Here is a 20,702-nt window from a genome sequence, read left to right as displayed (position 1 = left end):
GAGTAGAAGGCATTACCTTTGAAGTTTTGGGAATAGTGTAGCAAGGCAGGGTAGAAACAGTTTACTGTTTGGGGCCAGAGGTCCCAGGCTAAAATGTCACCAATAAAGGCACCAAGGTGCCTAGAGCCAAACTGCCTTAATTCAGAGTGCTGGATATTCTGCAGGTGACAGTGCCCTGGGGAGAGAGGGGTGTATTTGCACTTACCTCACAGAGGGGAGTATGTGTATGGTGTTTACAGAGTACTCTACAGAACTTTTGGCTTAGGCTTCTACAGCTCTGGGGGTTTCTAAGAATAAACACAATCATGCTAGTAGTTAAGCCGTCTCTGTGTTACAATAGGATTTTAAAGAAAGCCCTAGACCACAGCCTTCTGAAATGAAGAAACAGCCTAATAGCCCCAACTGTGACCATTCCTCCTAGGACCTCTTGTTCCTACTATTCCCAATGGGCATCATTTTCAGGCCTGTGTCATTGGAGACCATGGATGGAACAGGCCTTTGCACAGCACTTCTCTTTAGACTGCGTTCCCTTTGACAGACCTTTTCTTCCCAGGTCATTTTTGGGTTTTAGCTGAAGAAAACTTGGAGGCCAAAAAAAGACACCCCAGAACAGATTGGCCAGAACTTTTTTGAAGGTAGTTTCCTAGATTTCCACTGTATAGGAGGTCTAGTGTGGGCAGTAGCCCAAGAAGATCCTTTTGTGCCAGTCTAAACCCTTACCCCACAGGAAGGAGCCAACAGCCTGGCTCTCTGCTAAGTCTGAGGTGACAGGATCTCGGACTGCAGTCAGGTACTTCAGTGGCAGAATAGACAGCTGTGCCACCTCTTGCAGACTAGAGGGTAGGCATGGGAAGAGCAGACGCCCTATATATTTCCTGCCAGTTTAGAAAAAGTAGCTAGGTTTCTCTTCGCAACACAAACTGGATTGCCCTGACCCCAAATCCCTGTGTATACAGTGACTGAATGTGCTCTAGAGAAGTGGCTGACAAACTCGGAAGGGTTGGTCCGTATGTTTGGTGTTGCAGGCCCTACAGTCTGGTGCATTTACTAAATTTTGCCACTGTAGCCTGAAAGCAGCTGGATGGTATGTAAATGACAAGTGTGGCCAGGTCCAGTCTGCTGGCCTTAACATGCTGATCCTGGCCCTAAGGCCAACTGAAACATTGGAGAGGAGAATCTTACACTGACAGTACCTGTCTTTAGATCCACCTTCCCCATATGTAGGACTCAAGGCCTGCCTGCAAGCTCTGCATCTAAGGCTGAAGCCGGCTGCCCTTCCTATAAAAGGGCCCTGAAGTCCAGCCTGCCCTCCACAGGGAGCTCTTAGAAGCAGAAATTAAAGCAAAAACTGGACATCCAGAAAGGATATCCTGGAACACTAAAGGTTGACTGCTCTACATCAGCCTCAACACAGTGATCTTTAATTGCTTTGACAGAGTCAGAGAGTGGCAATGAGTAATGAGTCCATAGGCCTACTCTTTTCCCTCCTTTGCATTTGAGGGAATGGGCAGTCCCAGGGCCAGAACCCTGTTCTTAGAAATGGCCTATCCTTTTGCTGTGAGTGATGCTGAAATAGTACTAGATTTTAGCAGCCTGCTTAATGCCATAGGCTGGAACAGCTGCTGCCTTCTGCCTTGAGGACAGCCTGGCTGAGGTATGGTGAGAATACAAGGGGAGTGTCTGCTCTTAGTTCTCATCAGGGTCCTTCTCCCAAGAGAAAGATGATGGTTTGTCCTAGGCTTGCTCAGGAGGCACTACCTTCAAGCTTGCTACTCTACCCCAGCTCTTCCAGCGCACACCTAAGTCCAGAACAGGGAAGGGTTTGAGCTGGGCCTGAGAGGCTGGCTAGGATTTAGGGTAACTGTCAGAGGAGAGCCAGACAGGCTGTGGTCTCTACAGCAGGCAGCAGGCTCGGAACATCAGCAGGTCATCGGGCACAGTGAGCTTCAGTGAGACGCTCTCATTGGCCCCAATGAAGAGCACCCCACCACGCTGCAGGGGGATTGGTGTCTGGGCTGTGGGAGTGCTGGCTGTCACTCTTCCCTGTACTATCAGGAGGATGCTGGCCGAGTCCACTGCCAAGACCTTGTATTCAGTGATGGAGCCAGGGACCTGGGCAAAACAAACAGCAGGATGATGCGCTTCACTTTCTGTTCCTATCGGCTCACAGTGGGCCCAGGACAACCCCAAAGACAGTGAGAGGAGTGCTCAGTTATCTTCCCCAATGCTCAGGCTCTTGTCAGCATGGAGGCCCACATCCGGTCTCTGGTACAAAGAAGAGTGGGTAGGTCCTGTGGCTATGCCTCCCGTACCCCCCACCAAGTGAGCTTAACAGAAAGGAAAACCAGCCCCAGGTACACGCCACATTGTGGACCTTGCCAGGGTTTTTCTTTTTTTTTTTTTAATGTTTATTTTAGAGAGAGAGCATGAGCAGGGGTGGGTGGCAGAGAGAGACAGAATCCAAAGCAGGCTCCACACTGTGCACAAAGCCTGATGTGGGGCATGAACCATGAGATCACCACCTGAGCTGAAGTCCAATGCTCAACTGACTGAGCCACCCAGGTGCCCCTTGCCAGGCTTTTTCATGCCACACAAAGACACCCATCATAGCTGCCACCATCCCCACCCCCCCCCCCCCCCCCCCCCCCCCCCCTCTTCATGACAGTGAAGTCTGGCACAGGGGGGTTATAGATAGAGAGGTAGGGGTCTTCTTGACTCTGTGTTGGAAGAAAGAGCCTGTCCTTGCTGGGGGTATAGTTGAGCATTTCACACAGAGTTGGCACATCGATGAACTTGGGTGTCAGGCCAGCACGAACAGTATTGTCTGAACACGCCATGCACTCCACGCAGTCTAGGGACAGACAGTTGTCATGCACTAACCTGATGAAGGATGCCTTGAATTTAGACTCTCCAGGGCCGGGCCTCCTAACGTTGGGTAAAACGTGTGAAATGTATAATCTGGGAGAATGGGCTAAGATATGAGATACTAAATACAGGTGGTAGGTCACCTGCATATTGTCAGTCACATTAGCCCCTGGGGGAGCCCCAACCCTCCCCAGACTATTCTACCACAGAATCCTGTCCATGAGTGGACAAATAGCCAAGAGTCAAAATGTGACACCTTTCTGTGAGAATGTATTTTCGCATAAAAATCTCTGGGTAAAGACACATGTAAAGGTAGCATAACGTAGGGGAGAGAACAGCAGCCTTATCCAATATAGCCTGGGTTCAAATTGTTAACCACACGTGCATATAAGACTCAGCGTGAGAGTACTGGGACCTCAAAGGGTGTGAAGAGTCAAGCAGTATATAACACAAAGCTGTCATTCTCCATCCCTACTGGTTACTTCCCTGCCCACCCCAGGAACCCTGGGAGGTCAGAGCTGGATGGGACCTTAAAGGTCTCTCCTTGACCACCCCCTCCCCCTTTTATCTAAATGAGGAAGCAAGGCTTGGTAGGCTTGGTAGACTCACTGCTAAAATGTTGCTCATCTAGGGGTGCCTGACTGGCTCAGTTGGTGGAACAGGCAACTTTGGCCTTAGGGTTGTGAGTTTGAGCCCCACATTGGGTGTAGAGATTATTTTTTAAAAAAATCTTAAAAAAAAAATGTGACTCACCTCCTTTCAGGTAGGCATGGGGCACATTGGCCTCCAGAAACATGGCCTCTCCTGGCTTCAGGGTAAGCAGGTTCAGGAAGTAGATGGCAAAGCATCCAATATCACCTGGATACTGCTGATGCAGCTGCAGCAAGAGCTCCCCATTGATGTCCTCCATGTTGTTTCCAGCAGCCACTGAGGGTCACAGAGTGCCCCAAGGCCATTTAGGAACCCCCAGTGGTGTTTACAGCCCCACCGCGGCCACCAAGTCCTGGGGAAGTCCCTACCCTCAGAAATCTAGAAACTGGTGGGTGTGTCTGTCTAGCCACATCCCCACCCTTTGTGGGCTGGCCTTCCTTGATCTTCCAGCCCACAGAGGTGCCATTTTCCCTTGTTCGGACCGTCTATATGCTCAGCATCACACTGGAAGAGCTAAGGTTTGGGGCCAGATAATCCTTTGTTGTGGAGGCTGTCCTGTGCATTGCAGTATGCTTAGCAGCATCCTTGGCCTCTACAACCAAGATAGCACTAGCACCCCAATCCATGTTTTGAAACAAAAAATGCTCCAGACAGTTGCCAGTGTCCCCTAATTGAGAACCACTGCTGTAGAATCTCAATCTATTTAAGGGATAACCCAAGAGTTCCATGTGGAGTGACCAACTGCCCCAGTTGGCCCAGGCCTTTCTATTTCACAGCACTGAACATAACATGTCTCAGAAAAAGTCCCAGACAAACCAAGATGGTTGATTACCCCAGAGAGCAAGAGACAGAATGGGCCCAGGGCCAAAACTGTGTCCTGGAGACTGACCAGGGGAGGGAGACCTCAGCCTGGGCTAGATTAGTGAGGGAAGTCTTGGAAATTGGGGCAGGGGAGGGTGGTGAGCTGAGATTTCTTGAGTGTGCAGAGAAGTGGGGAGGGCATGAGTAAGTAAAAGCTGAATGTGTCAGTGTCACAGTGAAGGAACTGGCTGCTCTGGATTGGAGGGTGGTTCTGAGCCTTCATACACAGACATGCTGAATGTCTGTTCTGTGCTAAGCACTGGGAACACAGTCTCAAGGAGACAGATTCCTGGCCTGGAGAAAACCCAGGTGATGCATGTGGTGATATAGACTCATAGGTGCTACACCTCACATATGAACAGGGTGTCCTGGGAGCTCCCAGCAAGAGTATCCCATTCTGCCGTGAGTGCCACTTGGAGCACTCTGAATGCGTCTCACACCCTCCAGCGATCAGCAGCCCAGAGGCTTACCGCCCACAATCTTGGGTCTCAGTATTCATTCATTCGGTCCTTCACAGGACACAGATTTACTGAGAACCGGCAAAATATCGCGGGCTGTTCTAAGGGCTGGTGATGATCCAAGAACAAGATAAGGATCCCTTTCCCTTTGTAGAGTTTACATTCTGGCGAAGGGAGAACGGGCAAATAGGTATAAAGGGGAGGCATGCAAGCAGAAACACCAAAAGCAAAAGAATCCAAAGAAAACAGTATGTTTGGGTAAAAGAGCTCCCTATGGCTCAGAGGTGACAGGAGAAATGTGTAGAGAGCCAGAAGAGCTCTGGGGTCGCCTGGAGAAGGGGCTGGGGCCTCATCATGTGTGTCACATAAGCTCAGAGCTGGAATCCACTCTGCCTTGTTTTATACTGCTTGTACTAACCTCCAGACCCAAATGTGACAGCCACGCCCATCAGTCATTTCCTGAACCCTCCTTAGTTAGCACAAGGTTGGGCACGGAGCAGCTATTTAAGGAAATATATCTCTATCTATCTATCTATCTATCTATCTATCTATATCTATATATGTAATTAAAAAAAGATCTGATTGAAAGCTCTGGGCTTCAGGCCTTTGGAGAAGAGGAGGATGAGCATCCCCATGTACCCTTCCTACTTTCTAGGCCCAAAGTATAAATCCATCCATGGAGAACAACTGTAAGGCTGGGGAAATCTCAGAATGCCTAGGTGGAAGACCTCCTAAAAGTCCTCCAGGCCACTCTGTCTCCAGCCGTCTAGAGAAACAAAGACTAGGAAAGAAACGCTCAGTTACTAACAGACCATCGAAGTCATCTAAGGCCCATTTTGGTGATGCACTTTGAGCAGAGAGGTTGAGAACCCTGTCCTCCTCAGTGCCTGGTGCCCATGCTGGGGCAGTGCAGGCCGGGGGCACCGCACCGCCTACAATACCCACCTTGCTGGGAGATCCGCTTCACCAACAGGTTGAGCTGCTCTATCACCACCTTCTTCTCGCTCTTCATCAGGTGGGAGAAACAGCTCTGCAGAGCAGAGGCCACACACTGGGAGTCACTGCTCAGGCTCTGCTTCAGCTGTGTTGCTGCATTATCTCCAATAAGAAACTGGAACTCGGGCACCTCTGCAGGAAGGCCATGCCAGGGCCCGTATCAGGAATGGCAAGGTGGAACCCGCACGAGTGGGAAGTCGGAAGAGGCCTCCCTATCCCATCCCTAACCAAGGAGCCAGGCAATGCTAAGCAAACTTTGAGGTGAAAACCAACTGCTTGCAACCAGCCCTACCAACCATACCTGAGCCTGGTCTCACAGGTCCACCCCAGTGGCTTTAAGAATTCATAGGGCCAGGGGCGCCTGAGTGGCTCAGTAGGTTAAGCATCCGACTTTGGCTCAGGTCATGATCTCACGGCTCGTAGGTTCGAGCCCCACATCAGGCTCTGTGCTGACAGCTCAGAGCCTGGAGCCCGCTTCAGATTCTGTGTCTCCTCTCTGCCCTTCCCCTGCTCAGGCTCTCTCTCCTTCAAAATAAGTAAACATTAAAAAAAATTAAAAAAAAAAATTCATAGGGCTAAGCAGGCCCTCAATTACTGTGACACTTAGTCTCTGTTCTCTGCCACTATTCCAGCTCTGCCCTGGGTTGCCTATGCACCGTAGGCCCAATATGCATGTTCTGTGTTGCCCAGTCTTACTTGTCAGAAATGTCACAATTTCCTCAACTGGCCGGAAGCCACATAAACCTTGGAAGGAGGTGAGGGCAATGGCTATCTCTGGCTTATGGTTGGCATCGGGGTAGTGCTGTGGAGCCTGGAGGTGCAATTTCTCTGCCAGCTCCTGTGGGATGGCAAAGGGAAGAGGAGGATGGTCAAGGTGCAGTCATCATACCTAGCAGGACACCAGTCCCACCCAGCCCTTGCTCTCTACCCGCCCTGGTCACCAGAAAGCAGTGGCTTCATACTTTTGGCAATGAGCCCAGTCAGGGCATAATGCAGAAACTCAGGGCCTGGACTGCAAATCAGGAAAACCCAACACCAAGTCAAGCTCAGACACTAACAAGCTGTGCAAGTTTGGTTAAATCCCTGTCTTCTCTGGGTCTTACTCTGCCCATCTAGAAATGAGAAATTTGGACACACAAATGCCTAGGAGTTGGGGCAATAGTTAGGGTGCCTGCCTTGCCCTGGAAGGCAAACTTTCTGAGAGAGCCAGGTGGGAAAACAGCAGATAGAGTAGTCCTGGGCTGGATGAGGGGAACCCAGGAAAGAGCATGGAGAAACTCCCTGGGCACAGGCTGGTCAGCTGTCCGCTTAGACTTAGCTGCCAGCATGTGTCACCAGCATCTGGCCTTCCAGAGCTAAATTGGGAGTCGTCAAGCCTGAATTTAGCTTTGGGCTGGAGTGTGGCACGTGGGTGGGGTAAAAGCAGCAGTAAAAGTAGTGGGAGGGCCTTGACCTGAGTTCTTCTGTACCCCGACCTCTGCACTCCACTCTAATCCTGTACCTTGTTAGGGTGTGCCTGGATGGACAGGGCAGTTTCAACCGAGAGCACTTTGAAGAGGAAGGGCAGCTTGCCATTAAAGGTGTCCTTGACCTTTGAGCCCAAGCAGTCCTGGTTCTCAGCGATCCACTGGCCTAGGGTCTTCTGTGAGATGCGATTGTCAAGGATCTTGGCATCTCCTCGGGGATGGCACCCCATCCACAACTGGAAAAACATAAAACTTGGGAGGGAAAAAGGAAAAACCGGACACCACCAACCTGAATCCCGAGACAGGCCTCCCAGGCCTGGGCATAAATGCTCATGCCATCACAGACATACAGGAAGGCAGCAGACCCCAGCATACCAGGAGTCAGGAGACCCAATTCAGGCTCTGCCTCCAACTGGCTGTGGAAGCCTGGGTTGGTTATTTCTGATCTCTTGGTCTCAATTTTCTCATCTGTCCGATCAGGAGAATGACACCTGCACTGTCAAGGTCACTAAAAAGCTCTCAAATGCCTCTGAGAAGGGTTAACATTCATTTATTCCAATCTCAGAAGTAGAGGCCTTTGGCGTTATATTTTGGCTTTATCTCACCTAAATGGGCAGGAAAAATACATATTTTAGGTTATTAAGATGTAAAAGTCAAAGTTTTAATTGTCAAAGAGGGCTGAATTAAAATTCAGTAAGTGCTGGTAGTTCTTGGGGGAAGGAAGATACCAGAAATCCCAGCCAATTATGACAAAACCTCTCTTCTTTTGGTGCTACCATCTGGATTCATTGCCTGCCCAGATCTGAAGAGCCAAGAGGGCTTCCCTCCCTCTTTGCTGCCTCCCTCTCCCAGCTGACCTAAATGATTTGCCCCAGGCCCTCTGAGTGAAGGAACCCCTTGGTCTCACCTGCTGGTAAAGTCAAACACAACCCAGGTCTCACCTCTGCATATGGCTTGTCCTCTGAGATCTGGGCCAGCGGGTCACTGCTGGCCAGCAGCCGAGCCACTTCACTGTTAGAACCTGTCTTCCCCCAGGCATACTGCTGCACCACACCGGAAAGGGGGAATACTGGGGGCATAGAGAGTGGGTCAGCTTCCACCCCACTCCTGAGGCCTGACCCTACTGTCTTGGGGAAACTAGACACGAGCTGAGGGTTTTGTCTGGGGGACAGTCATATAAGGGGTTTGTAGGTCGTTAGTTGAGACCCTTCTCCGCAGGCCTCGATGTTCCCATCTGTAAAGCGGGCAGTAAGGCTTTTCCGCGGACATGAGTCAGGTAGATGCGCTGAGGTGACGAGGAGGAAGCGGGAGGAACATATTGGACAGCACCCCGTCTCGAAGTGACCCATGCGCGGCCCCTCCCCGCCAGACCCTCCTTCGAGCGCTGAAATGGCTCAATCCCCATCGCAGGTGCCCCCTCCTCTGCCCAGAGCCCATCCATCTTTCCGCGGAGCCGCAAGCCTGGGTCCCACCTGGCATTTCAGGTCGGGAAGGTTCCCCGCGACGCGACCCTCCCCCAGTGTCCTCAGCAACACAGCCGACAGCCCACCTTGCTGAACTGCCATCCTCACGGTACCGGACCTGGCTTCTGGCACGTATGCACTTCCCGGCAGCACCCGCAACGCCCCTGACCCAGAGCTTCCTGGGAAATGTAGTTCCTCGAGTGCCTCCCTGGAGGGCCGTTTGCCGGGGGTGGCCACTGGGAGCACTCTGAATGCCTCTCACACCCTCCAGCGATCAGCAGCCCAGAGGCTTACCGCCCGCAATCTTGGGTCTCAGTATTCATTCATTCGGTCCTTCACAGGACACTGACTTACTGAGAACCGGCAAAATATCGCGGGCTGTTCTAAGGGTTGGTGATGATCCAAGAACACGATAAGGATCCCTTTCCCTTTGTGGAGCTTACATTCTGGTGAAGGGAGAAAGGGCAAATAGGTATAATAAATAAGCAAGTCATATAGGAGGTTGAGAGATAAGTGCTACAAAAAGTGGGGGTGGGAGTAGGAAGCACTTTGCAGAATTTAAAATATCTAGGGAAGTCTTATTGAGGAGAGGAGGTTTGAGCACAGACTTGGAGGTGAGGAGGAATATTCTGACAGAAGAAACTGCTTGAGCAAAGACTATGGTGGGAACATGGGAATGTGTCTGTTATATTTTGGAATAAATAGCAGAGAAGCCAATGTGGCTGGAGCAGTGAGCGTGTGTGTATATGTGTGTGTGTGTGTGGGGGGGGTGGTACACGTGAGGTGGTCAGAGAGGAAAGGCAGTGCACAGAACTTTGCAGGCTATTGTGAGAACCTCAGGTTTTACTGAGTAGCTGTCAGTAGCAAAGAATTGCTGTGATCTAAGAAGGAACTCAGTGATGCTTGATGATGTCAAATGTCACATGCAAGGCCCTTAACCTGAGCTTCAGTTTCTTCCTCTATAAAAGGGAGATAATAATGCCAGCCTAACAGGTATGTTGGAAGGTGAGATGAGATGATGTGGGATGCAGGAAGACAGTCAGTGCTCCATGCTCCTTTGATCCTTCCTGCCTTAAGTACTGCAGGACACAAAACCCCAGCCCCTGCTCCAGGCTGAGCTGCTCACATGTCAAACAGACGGAAGTCAGGGAGAATCACCAGGAGCTCGGCATGGTGAAGGCTGGGCTGGGCCTTGTTTGTGGAGTAATCATGGGGCACCTGGGTGACTCAGTCAGTTAAGCGTCCAACTTCGGCTCAGGTCATGATCTCACGGTTCATGAGTTCCAGACCCGTGTCAGGCTCTGTGCTGACAGCTGAGAGCCTGGAGCCTGCTTTGGATTCTGTGTCTCCCTGTCTCTTTCTACCCCTCCTCTGCTCATGCTGTGTCTCCTTCTCTCTCTGACTCTCCTTCGCATACTGTGTCTCCTTCTCTCTCTGACTCTCCCTCACTCACTCTCTGTCTCTCTCTCAAAAATAAACATTAAACATTTTTTTTAAAATACATCCTCTGGAGGGGCACCTGGGTGGCCCAGTCGGTTAAGCGTCCAACATTGGTTCAGGTCACGATCTCACAGCTCATGAGTTCGAGCCCCGTGTTGGGCTCTGTGCTGACAGCTGAGAGCCTGGAGCCTGCTTTGGATTCTGTGTCTCCCTGTCTCTCTCTACCCCTCCTCTGCTCATGCTGTCTCTCTCTGTCTCAAAAATAAATGAATATTAAAAAAAAATTTTTAAATAAATCCTCTGGAAAAAGGTTCTGACATCCGGACCTCACTCAGCAGCCCAGGAGGAGGGCCACCAGCTGGGGCACCTGGAATGAGGGCTACAGTCCTGACTCTGCTTCCCCACCCACCACTAATTCCCACAGCTTGTACCTCACATGCCCAGGGGGAAAAGGGGGTGCTCTTTTCCCTGCCCAGCTGTGGACATTGACCTCTCCTGGGGTCCCCTGGCTCAGATAAATCAGCCTGCATTTCAAAAGAAGCTTCACCATATACTGAGGAATAATAAAATGGAAAACACAAGAATCCTACAAACAGCACATCTCACATACCTCCTACCTTTGAATACCTTTCCTTTACCTCGTTCCAGCTCCTCCAGCTTTATGAGCCTTCCAATGTAAGAATGAAGGATTAGTTTAGGCACGGAGGTGGGGTGGGCAGTGTTCTGGAGCACCTCCCCCACTACCACCACTGAAGCCAGAGTCACTCCTTCATAGTATCTCTACACAGGGAAGAAAGAACTTAGATCTTTGGGACAGATAGAGCCCCACCCCACTCCACTCTTACCTTCCTTACACACAGAAAAATCTATCTGCAAGGGAGACTGGTATGTTTGGAGACCCTAGAACCTTTCACCCTTACCTCTTGCTTGTCTCTCTAGTAGAACTGATCACGCTTTATTATCTAGTGATGATCTGCTTTCTTTTCTCTTTTCCCTACTAGACCTTATATGTAATTCAGCTTCATATTTATGCCAGTACCCAGCTATAGCTCAAGCTATAACAGCAGCTGACATTTATTTTGCTATGTACTAAATACTGTGCTAAGCCCTTTTTGAAAATTGTCTCATTTCATTGTCAACATAGCCTATGAGATAGGTAGTGCCCTTAGCCCCATTTTAGAGATGAGAAAGATAGGTCTTGGAGAAGTGAAGTAACTGCTCTAAGAGTACAGAGTTCCAATATGCTATACCTCTTCCCCTGTTGAATAAGTGAATGAGTAAATAGTTGCATGATGTCTCTTTCACAGAGAAGTGGATAGATCCCAGAGGTCTTTAGAGACAGATGGGTAGGCAAGCTCCACATTGGTATACCAAGTTCCATTCTTTCTTCATCAGCCCAGCATTGTACTTGGCTGAGCAGACAAGGAGGAAGCAGGCTTGCTTCATGTTCTGTGGCCTGTTCTTTCAGGCTGCAGACAGCAAAGATCTCTATGCTGCCTACGATGTTGTGGTAAAATGAGTTCCTGGCCAGAGCCCCTAAAACCTTTGTAATGTCCTAAGCAATCAAAGTGTGAGACATCTTTTGTTTCAATATTTGGCCTTTGACCCCAGTTCCTGACACGGAGCTCCTAAATCCTTTGGAATTTCCTGGGTGACCACAGCAACTTTGGTCCTAAGGAGGCACCTCTTAGTGGCCTCCTGGATAGCTTTCAGGATGGAAGGCCAAGCCATGAGTAGAAGCTTGGGAACTTCAGCCCTGCCTCTCCCATCCTCTGTCCCCTGGGGAGGGAGAGGGGAGAGATTAAATTAACAATCAATCATGCCTACATGATGAAGCCTCCATTAAAAAAAAAAAATCCCTGAACTAAAGGGCTTGGAGAGCTTCCGGGTGGGTGATCACATCCATATGCCAGAAGGGTGGCATGCCCAACTCCACAGGGAGGAGGTCCTGTGTATCTCTTCAACTGGTTGCTCATCTGTATATCCTTTATCATACAACAAACCAGTAAATGTTCCCTGAGATCTGGAAGCCAGTCTAGCCAATTATCGAACCTAAAGAGGGGGTCATGGGAACCCTAGTTTATAGAAGTACAGGTGACAACCTGGGGCTTGGTATTGGCATCTGAAGTGAGGACAATCTTGTGGAATGAGCTCTTACTTAACCTGTGGGTTCTGATGTTAACTTCAGGTAGACAGTGTCCGAGCTGAAATGAATGCTACTGAGCTAGTGCCAGAAAATTGGTTAATGTGAGGAAAAGGAAACCCACGTTTGGTTACAGAAGTGTTTTGTGTGAATATCAAAGGAGAAACCCAAGAGTGTTTCTCTACACTGCCCTCAGAGGAGTGGTCGTGGGGGGTTAGAGGTAGATAATTTCTAAGGGCACACAAACGTGGACTCTCTTGCTTTCTCTTGCTTGAGGAAATTTCCCTGGAGAAAAGTTGAACAGGGCCATAAAGGATCGTTGGAATTTAGACAGGAAAGAGGAAGGTAAGAAAAGTGAATGATGGTAAGAATAAATATTTACTAAATGCCTATCATGTGATCAGTACACTGCTAGTGCCAGAAAACCAACAGTGAGCAGAACAGACCCTACTCCTGCCCTTCTGGAGCTTACAGTCTAGTGGGAGGGAGAGAAATAAACAAATAACCACCTATACAAGTGTATACTTATAATCTGCAATACGTATTGTGAAACAAAACTATAGGGTAATATAAGCATTTGTTGTGGGGGAAGGAGCTGATCTAACCTATTGAGTAGAGAGGCAACTCCTGAAGAAGAGGCTTCTGAACTTGGGTAAAAGGATAAATTGGGGTTAACTAGCCAAGGATGATGAAGGCATGGACTAAAGAGCATACCAGGAAGAGGGAACATCATGGGCAAAGGCCCGCAGGCAGGAGGAAACAAGGAATGTTTGAGAAACTGAAAAGCCACTAGGAAGGCCCGAATGCATGAGGGTGGGCACAGGAAGGAGTGGGAATAATAGTTGGGGGCAGATCCTATAGGACCTAGAGGCCACACCAAGAACTTGGGCCTTTATGGAAAATAAGTGAATGACTTTAAGCAGAAACGCTTATAATAATATGATATTGTTTTAGAGGAATATTTGTATAATAATATTTTGTTTGTTTATTTATTTATTTATTTATTTATTTATTTATTTATTTATTTATAATAAAGAGACAGAGCATGAGTAGGGGAAGGAGCAGGGAAAGAGGAAGACACAGAATTCAAAGCAGGTTCCAGGCTCTGTGCTGTCAGCAGAGCCTGATGCAGGGCTCAAACTCACGAACTTCAAGATCATGACCTGAGCTGAAGTCCAACACTTAACTGACGGAGCCACCCAGGTGCCCCTATTTTGTCCTCTTGAAAGAGATCTCGGGTAACAACATGAACAACAGTAGACCAATTAGCAGCCCTGTACCAGTCCAGGGGAAGGAATGACAGTGGCTGGATTTGGTGGCAGCAAAGATGAACAAAGCAGAAAGTGTGAAGAAATAAGGGTAGTGAGAAGTGAATCGGCCATCTCCCCCATGGCTGATGGCTCTATTGCTGAAATTCCTCATTCACTAACACATGCTCGATGCCCTGAGTCAAATCCCAGAGCAGGTCCTAAACCTGTCTCTGGGCTCAGGGATCCTCATCTCTAAAACGATAAAACTTGACAGCAGGGGGCAAGACCTAAAAAGAGTCAGGACTCAGCATGTGTGTGGTGATGAGAGAGATTAAGGCAAGCTGAGAGCAAAGTACAGGCTAATAGCAGCCCCCATCCCCAGGTGGAATTTGTGTGCTATTCCTTGGACACTCTTGGCTATCCAAGAATAAAGGAAAGGGGTTTAAGTACTTGCCATGGTGATGTGGGAAACTAAGGCAAATGAAAGATTAAATTCCCTGTATACAGCCCATTGACAAGTCCTTGAAACCAGCAGAGTGACCTCCCTCTAGGAACTCAGCTGCCTTGATGATGACACTTTGCTAGGGGCAAAAGGGAATCTTGGCTTAACATTATCCTGACCACCCCCACCCCCCTCACTGATCCTGTAAGTCTACTGCTAAAAATTCCTTTGGAAACTTCCTTTCTCAACTCCCCCAAGATATATGCTGGCAACCATATTCCAAGCTTATGGCCCTGTGATACACATCTGAAGGGTCTCATGACTGAGGTTTACTCAACAGTAATAAATGGCGTTTTCCTAACAGCAGCTAGGCCTCAAGATCATAGAAGCCTTGCTTCCAAAATACCTTAGAGACTTTATCCCTAACCCCCTCCAAACCTGAGGGTATATAATCAGTTACCCATCACAACCACAGTGCAGCTCTTTCTGCCCACGGGCCTTGTCTGGTGCTTTAATAAAATCACCTTTTGCACCAAATTCTTTCTTGGCCGTCAGCTCTGAACCCCCCCTCACCCCAAAACCCCATCATGTGGGATAGCTGCATGGTTGGTTCTTCCGAAAAAAATCCCCTCTGCCCTGCTGGGTCCTACCCCAAGTCCTCTCCTAGCTCGACTAAGTCCTCTCAGGTCAGAAATTCCGTTCCCCACTCTGGCCAAAATAGGCTCGTTCTCCTGTCTGGACCAGTTGGACTTCCCAAACTTGCCCTCCAGGGAAATGAAGGGGTTAAGTTTCCGGCTCCACTTAACAGAGTTTACTTGGGAATTTTCCAAGACAAATTTGGAAGCAATCAGACCGAGAGGCTGCTGAGAACAGGCTGCTGGGAAGGGTTCCGGCCCCGCCTTCCGCTCTCTCGTGCCTCTGAGCCACCCCGACCCTTGAGGCACAGGTATACGAAAGGAGCGCCTGGAAACGGAATGCCCACCCGCCGCTCTGTAGTGGGCTCGGCAGGAGGGCGGGGCGGACCTCTGTGACGTCAGGACCACGCCCCTCTGGGAGGGTGCTGCGCCTGCGCCAGAACGGCTGCTTCGCTCCCGGAAGTGGAGGGTTGGCACGGAGAGCGCCGCTGGGTCTGGGTGCCCGGAGGCCGAAGCACTCGCGGAGCTCGTCGGTCAGTCCCCGACCGCCATGTCGTCCTTCGATACCAATCCCTTCGCAGACCCAGTGGACGTAAACCCCTTCCAGGTAGAGCCCCCAACTCACTTCTCCCCGGTGCCAAAGGCCACCGCCCGGGCCTCTCGCTGGAGCAGAGAGACGTGGCGTAGGAGACGGCCTGTCTGCCCAATGGGAGAATGGCCTCTGAGGGCTGGCCTTTCGTAGTGTCTGGGGGGCGGGACTAGCAGCAGGTGGAACTGCGGAGGGGCGGGACGCTGTAGCCTGGGAAGAAGTGGTGGGACCCTCTAGCTCCCCGGATGTAGCTAGCCCCTTTGGCCGGACATTGCTGGGGAAGCATACGGTCGGGGAGAGAAGCGACTTCACCTGTGTGGGAGGTGTGGCTACTACATCCCGCAGTCTTGGGGAGACACCTGCTTTGAGTCACGTTAGGAGAGGGGGGTGACAACAACATAATGAAGAGGTAGAAGCCTCTAGTGGGACAGAGAAATGTGGGAACATGCCACGTTCCACTCTCCCCCCCCACTCTCGGAACAGCCAAACTAGCCTACAAGGTATAGGAGACCCACCGAGATTTGCTAGGAAATCTCGCAAATCTTTTTGCTAGGAGATTTGCTAGGAAGGTTGGAAGAGGGTGTGGGGATAACCGACGCACACTGAAATACGGACTTGAAAAGAATTCCACACTTTGGCTCTGGGTCTATTTTGGACTGGGATTTGGCTAGACAGGAGAGAGAGCCCTGGTTAGGGAGGGAGGAAAAGTGAGGGGGCTCTGAGGGTCTTGAAACACAAGGAATGTTGGTCTGATGGACGCGTGTGTTGGCTAGGGAGTTGAGATGTGCTGACCTTTGAGCTGGCTTGACCTTTTGAACAAAGGATAGCTGAAGAAGTCTTCCTACTTAAAGCGGAAACCTTTCTGCCTCTGAGCTAGGATACAGGGGTAATCCAGGGGTAATCTTTTGCACAGTGACAGGCTGGGGCTCCTGTTAACTCCAAATCTCCTGTGCCTCCTTTTCATGTCTGCTCAAAACCGGTTCTAGAGAAGCTTAATTGTGCTGACTGGTGATTTATGAGCCCTGAGGTTTCTGCTCTGTCAGTATGTTACTAGGCACATTAACTCATCTTGCTTGTGCTTTATCTGGTCATTGGCAGCTGCAGAGTTTCCTGCAGGCGTGGGGAAAGTACTTTGAGGGTGAGGTTTCTCCCCTTGAATTCCTTCAAGGTCGGTGCAAAGACAAAGGAGACTAGAAGGGAATAATTGTACACTCTCAGGGGAGTGAACATTTTATGTTTCTTTCTTGGTCTCAAGGTACTTAGTCAAAGGGAGCCCTCAAAGCAAATTTTGGTAGCTTGGTCTTTGTAACATCCTGAACATTCCTCTTACAACTTAATGCTTCTTGACAGACCTTTGCAAGGACCTTGTCTCTTATGTAATTCAGTCATCTCTATTAGTTAAGTAAAGAAAAAAGCATTTGCATTTTTTTTCCCCTGCCAGTGTCATCTGGTAACAGTTTGGTTTAATTACAGAACTGCTGTATGACACTGGGATCTAGTAGTCTTAAAAATTTTTTTAATCTTTATTTTTTTTTGAGAGAGAGACAGAGGGTGAGCAGGGGAGGAACAGAGAGAGAAGGAAACACAGAATCCGAAGCAGGCTCCAGGCTTTGACCTGTCAGCACAGAGCCCGACGCGGGGCTCGAACCCACGAACTGCGAGATCATGACCTGAGCCGAAGTGGGACGCTTAACTGACTGAGCCACCCAGGCACCCCATTTAAAAAAAAAAAAAATTTTTTTTTAATCTTTGTTTTTGAGAGAGAGAGACACACAGCATGAGCAGGGGAGGAGCAGAGAGAGTGGGATCTAGTAGTCTTTTGGAGTGTGTTCTGTGTAATGATTTGCTTTTTTTTCCCCCTCTGTCAGAATTGGAAATAAAATGTCTGCTGCTGTCTGCCAGAAGCAGTCAGCCATCCAGAGATGCGGAGAGCTTGTCTCCAGTGCTAGCAGTGGGCGAGATAGTTGGCCCGAGTGCTGCCCAAGATTAATAGCAGCTTGAAAGTCTTAGTCTTAAACCACATCTCCAGCCCCAGGAATGATTGTGCAAACTGTGGTAGAAGCAACTTCTGCATTCACCGAGACAGTCTGTCCATCAGGCAGCTCCAGGATATGGCAGGACAGGAAGCAGCTGTGGTCCTGTAAAGAACAACATCTGGTGGGGGAATCCTGTGTGGGAAGACAAGAGCTGGCTGGCTGGGACTCTGCTCCTCCTTACCCTGGGCCGTGTTTTTCCTCTTGGTGCACAGTTCTTCGGGGAGAAGGAACTTTGGACATGATGCCCCCCCCCCCCCCCCAAGCTCTTTCACCTGGAGAGCTGCCCTCCCTTTTTGTGATGCTGGTGTCTGCTTTCCTGACTGCCAGGGCTGGGACATGGGAAGGGTGCAGCCCTTGGGTGACTGGGTGTGAACCCAGCTTCATTTACCCAGGGTGTTAGCACAGAGCTCAGGAGAAAACAAGGGGAGAGGCAGCAGACTCAGAAACTGTCACACCTAGCCAGCTTTCAGAGCAGAGTCATGCTTTCCATCACTCCGTGGTGGTTCATGAAAGTGTAGTGTTCAGAGTCCATGGTGGAGTACTGGAGCTGGGAACATCCTCAGGAATCTATTCTAACCCCTCGGTTTAGAGAGGAGGAAACCAGGAACCCAGTGAGGATGGTACCTGCCAGAGTCACCAGCTAATTTGCAGTGGGAAGGGGCCTAGATCTGGGTCTCATTCTCAGGACCTTGCTGTTTTAAAGGTTTTTGAAGTTCAGATATTGGTCTTAAACTGCGTTGGGGTTATTTAGGCCAGCTTCGTCATCACTGTCCCCATTCTTGAGAGTACTGGTAGGGGTGATTAGTACTAGCCAAGTGAGTTTTACCATTTGCTAATTAGTATTAGCTATGCAAGTTTTTTTCCCCAGTGTGTGGGGCTGGGATAATACAGATTATACTGTGCTTTTTAAGATAGTACTTTATTTATTTTTTACAAGTTTGAGAGAGAGCTCATGCTTGTGCGTGCAAGCAGGGGAGGGGCAGAGAGAGAGGGTGAGAGAGAATCCCAAGCGAGTCTCAATCCCACGAACCATGAGATCATGACCTGAGCTGAAACCAAGAGTTGGATGCCTAATCAAGTGAGCCACCCAGGCGCCCCAGGATAGTACTTTATAGCAGTTATGTTCTGAGTAATAACCAGTCCTGAAAGGTGCTCAGGGTTATGTGGTCAAACAATTTTGGGAATCACTATTTTTTTCTTAAAGATTGGCAAGACTTGTTTGTTAAAGGCTCTGAGCAATCCTGCAATAAAGACATTTGCTCAACTTTTTTTTAATTAAAAATTTTTTTTTGTTTCATTTATTTATTTTTGAGAGACAGAGAGAGCCCAAGTGGGGAGGGGCAGAGAGAGAAGGAGACAGAATCCAAAGCAAGCTCCAGGCTCTGAGCTGTCAGCACAGAGCCCAACGTGGGGCTCGAACCCGCAAACTGTGAGATCATGACCTGAGCCGAAGTCGGATGCCCAACCGACTGAGCCACCCAGGCACCCCTAGCACAAGTTGATCTGACCCAGAATTTCTCAGTTATCCAACCATGGAATCCTTTTTCTAAATTTTTTTTTTTTCAACGTTTTTTATTTATTTTTGGGACAGAGAGAGACAGAGCATGAATGGGGGAGGGGCAGAGAGAGAGGGAGACACAGAATCGGAAACTGGCTCCAGGCTCCGAGCCATCAGCCCAGAGCCTGACGCGGGGCTCGAACTCACGGACCGCGAGATCGTGACCTGGCTGAAGTCGGACGCTTAACCGACTGCGCCACCCAGGCGCCCCTCCTTTTTCTGCTAACTCTTGTGATATGCCCTGCAACTTCTGGTGTGCCTTTAAATTGACTCCTTTACCCTTGTTTTTTATCCACCTCCTACTTCCACCCACCTCCCCGCCCTGCAATGTGGGTGTGGGCTTATATGACCTCTTCTCTGTGTGGAGTTATACTTGAGATTCTTAGCAAACTTCCTGCAAAGGAAGAGCTGTGAATGCAAAGTTGTCACAAGAGTGCAGTAGAGGTTTTACCAAACTTCCAGGCGGAAGCAGGAAACTGCAAGCCAAGTGTTGCCGATTTCACAACCTCCCCCTGGCACTCCCTAATTCCTGTGCTTATTATGGTGCATCTGCTTTGTACTCTCTGGATCTTCGGGTCCTACTATGGACCGATTCCAGCATGTCTGATCCCCAAAATTTCTCAGGCAGTCTTGTCAGGTGGTGAAGAAGTAGAGGGCTAAAGGTGGGCATCGTGCCCATTTGAGTTTTCAGCGCTTAGCTAACAAGCAGGTCACCCAGACCAGTGCTGGGGCTGCTTTCCTACTGGGCATTTCTTCAAGGCGGGGGGGGGGGGGGAGAGGGGGGTGTGAACTAGCTGGTGGTGCTGAACAGAGAAGGCCTTTCAGTGCCATGAGTTGCCAGATCGAAGAATATCACTTTCACACGTTGCCTCCTTGCAGTTAAAAGATAATCTCGGTGGTGTGGCTGCTTCCCGAGGATTTAAAACTTTTCTCTCCTGTGGGAGGAGAAAGTGGTGGCAGAAACGTGATTTGGGTGTGAACAAAGTTCCCTGCACAGACACTTCCCAGAGAGGGTGGGCTCCAGCTTGACTGTAGCTTTGGGAATTCTTACAACCACCAGATGGACCTGTTAGAACTTTCCTGTGGAACAGGAGCATTGTCTCAAGAAATTTGAAAATGGTGAAGTTCATATAGTTTGAGTCCAGACAGCTGCCAGATCCGGGGGGTGGGGGTGAGGGTAAAGGGGATGGGAGTTATCTCCCTGCCTTTATGGCTGACACCTGGAGCCAGGCTGGGTGATTCAAAAGCACTTGGTCAGAGACACAGCTGGACTTTAACCCTACAATTCTGTTAAGTTTTCTTTGGAGCTACTTGGAGTAGGATAATCCTGTGTTCAGAGAAATGGTAATATTTAACCAGGACAAACAAGGGGTCCTTGCCACTCTTTCAGAGAAGAGTGCCAGTGCACATTACCAAGGTGTGACCCGCCCAGCAGTGCTCCTTTGAGGTGCCTACACATTTATGCACATCACTGAGCTCCTGCTGCTCCAAGGGCCTGTGCAGGAGATTGAGGTAAATGAGCCCACGGCCTGCCAGCGCTTCTGATCTGGCAGGAGAGCCAAGAAATGCTAGCTGTTCAATGATAACACACCGTGGGTATGATGAAGGCATTTGAAACTTGGCAGAAGGAACTATGAGGGATCTGAGGAGGAAGAGCAGAGTCCTTTGGTAGAAAGGCTCAGGCCGAGAGCGGATGGGAAGAGAGGATATTTCATATTTCAGGTGACAGAGCACCAAGAAGCAAAAGGCACTTGTGCATTCTGTGGCCCCGCAGCCCCAGGCGCCTCCTCCCTCTTAGAGCCTGCCACCTCTCTGGCCACTGGCCTGGGACACGTCTGCTGCTTGTGGC

At 49.6% G+C, this 20,702-nt stretch overlaps 2 protein-coding genes across 5 annotated transcripts in view; one reads left to right on the top strand and one right to left on the bottom strand.

Annotated features, from left to right (window-relative positions):
- Positions 1-609: 609 nt before the first annotated feature.
- MPI (mannose phosphate isomerase) lies at positions 610-15,369 on the bottom strand. Of its 3 annotated transcripts, XM_049613890.1 has the most exons (8): positions 8,847-13,297; positions 8,239-8,366; positions 7,333-7,533; positions 6,528-6,669; positions 5,781-5,963; positions 3,619-3,792; positions 2,655-2,851; positions 610-2,118 (listed from the first exon to the last, which is right to left on the bottom strand). In XM_049613890.1, the coding sequence occupies exons 1-8, from the start codon at positions 8,860-8,862 to the stop codon at positions 1,894-1,896; spliced, it is 1,266 nt and encodes a 421-aa protein (XP_049469847.1). In that variant the 5' UTR covers positions 8,863-13,297; the 3' UTR covers positions 610-1,893. The 3 variants fall into 3 exon arrangements, with proteins under 3 accessions (XP_049469847.1, XP_049469846.1, XP_049469845.1); XM_049613889.1 differs by lacking the exons at positions 610-2,118; positions 8,847-13,297 and adding an exon at positions 15,296-15,369 and having other exon boundaries at positions 2,431-2,851; XM_049613888.1 differs by lacking the exon at positions 610-2,118 and having other exon boundaries at positions 2,431-2,851; positions 8,770-8,850.
- The window catches only part of SCAMP2 (secretory carrier membrane protein 2), a 23,363-nt gene continuing 17,693 nt past the window's right edge, over positions 15,033-20,702 (top strand). Inside the window, exon 1 of one of the 2 annotated variants that reach the window (XM_049613886.1) lies at positions 15,033-15,277. In XM_049613886.1, coding sequence (XP_049469843.1) covers positions 15,221-15,277 — 57 coding nt within the window. In that variant the 5' untranslated portion in view covers positions 15,033-15,220. The remainder of the gene's footprint in view (positions 15,278-20,702) is intronic. The other variant, XM_049613887.1, reaches the window with a different exon arrangement.

The sequence above is a fragment of the Panthera uncia genome, assembly GCF_023721935.1.
Source record: "Panthera uncia isolate 11264 chromosome B3 unlocalized genomic scaffold, Puncia_PCG_1.0 HiC_scaffold_1, whole genome shotgun sequence".
NCBI classification, from domain to species: Eukaryota; Metazoa; Chordata; class Mammalia; order Carnivora; family Felidae; genus Panthera; species Panthera uncia.
The sequence above is the reverse complement of the archived record's forward strand: the minus strand, read 5'-3'. Positions and strand labels throughout refer to the sequence as shown.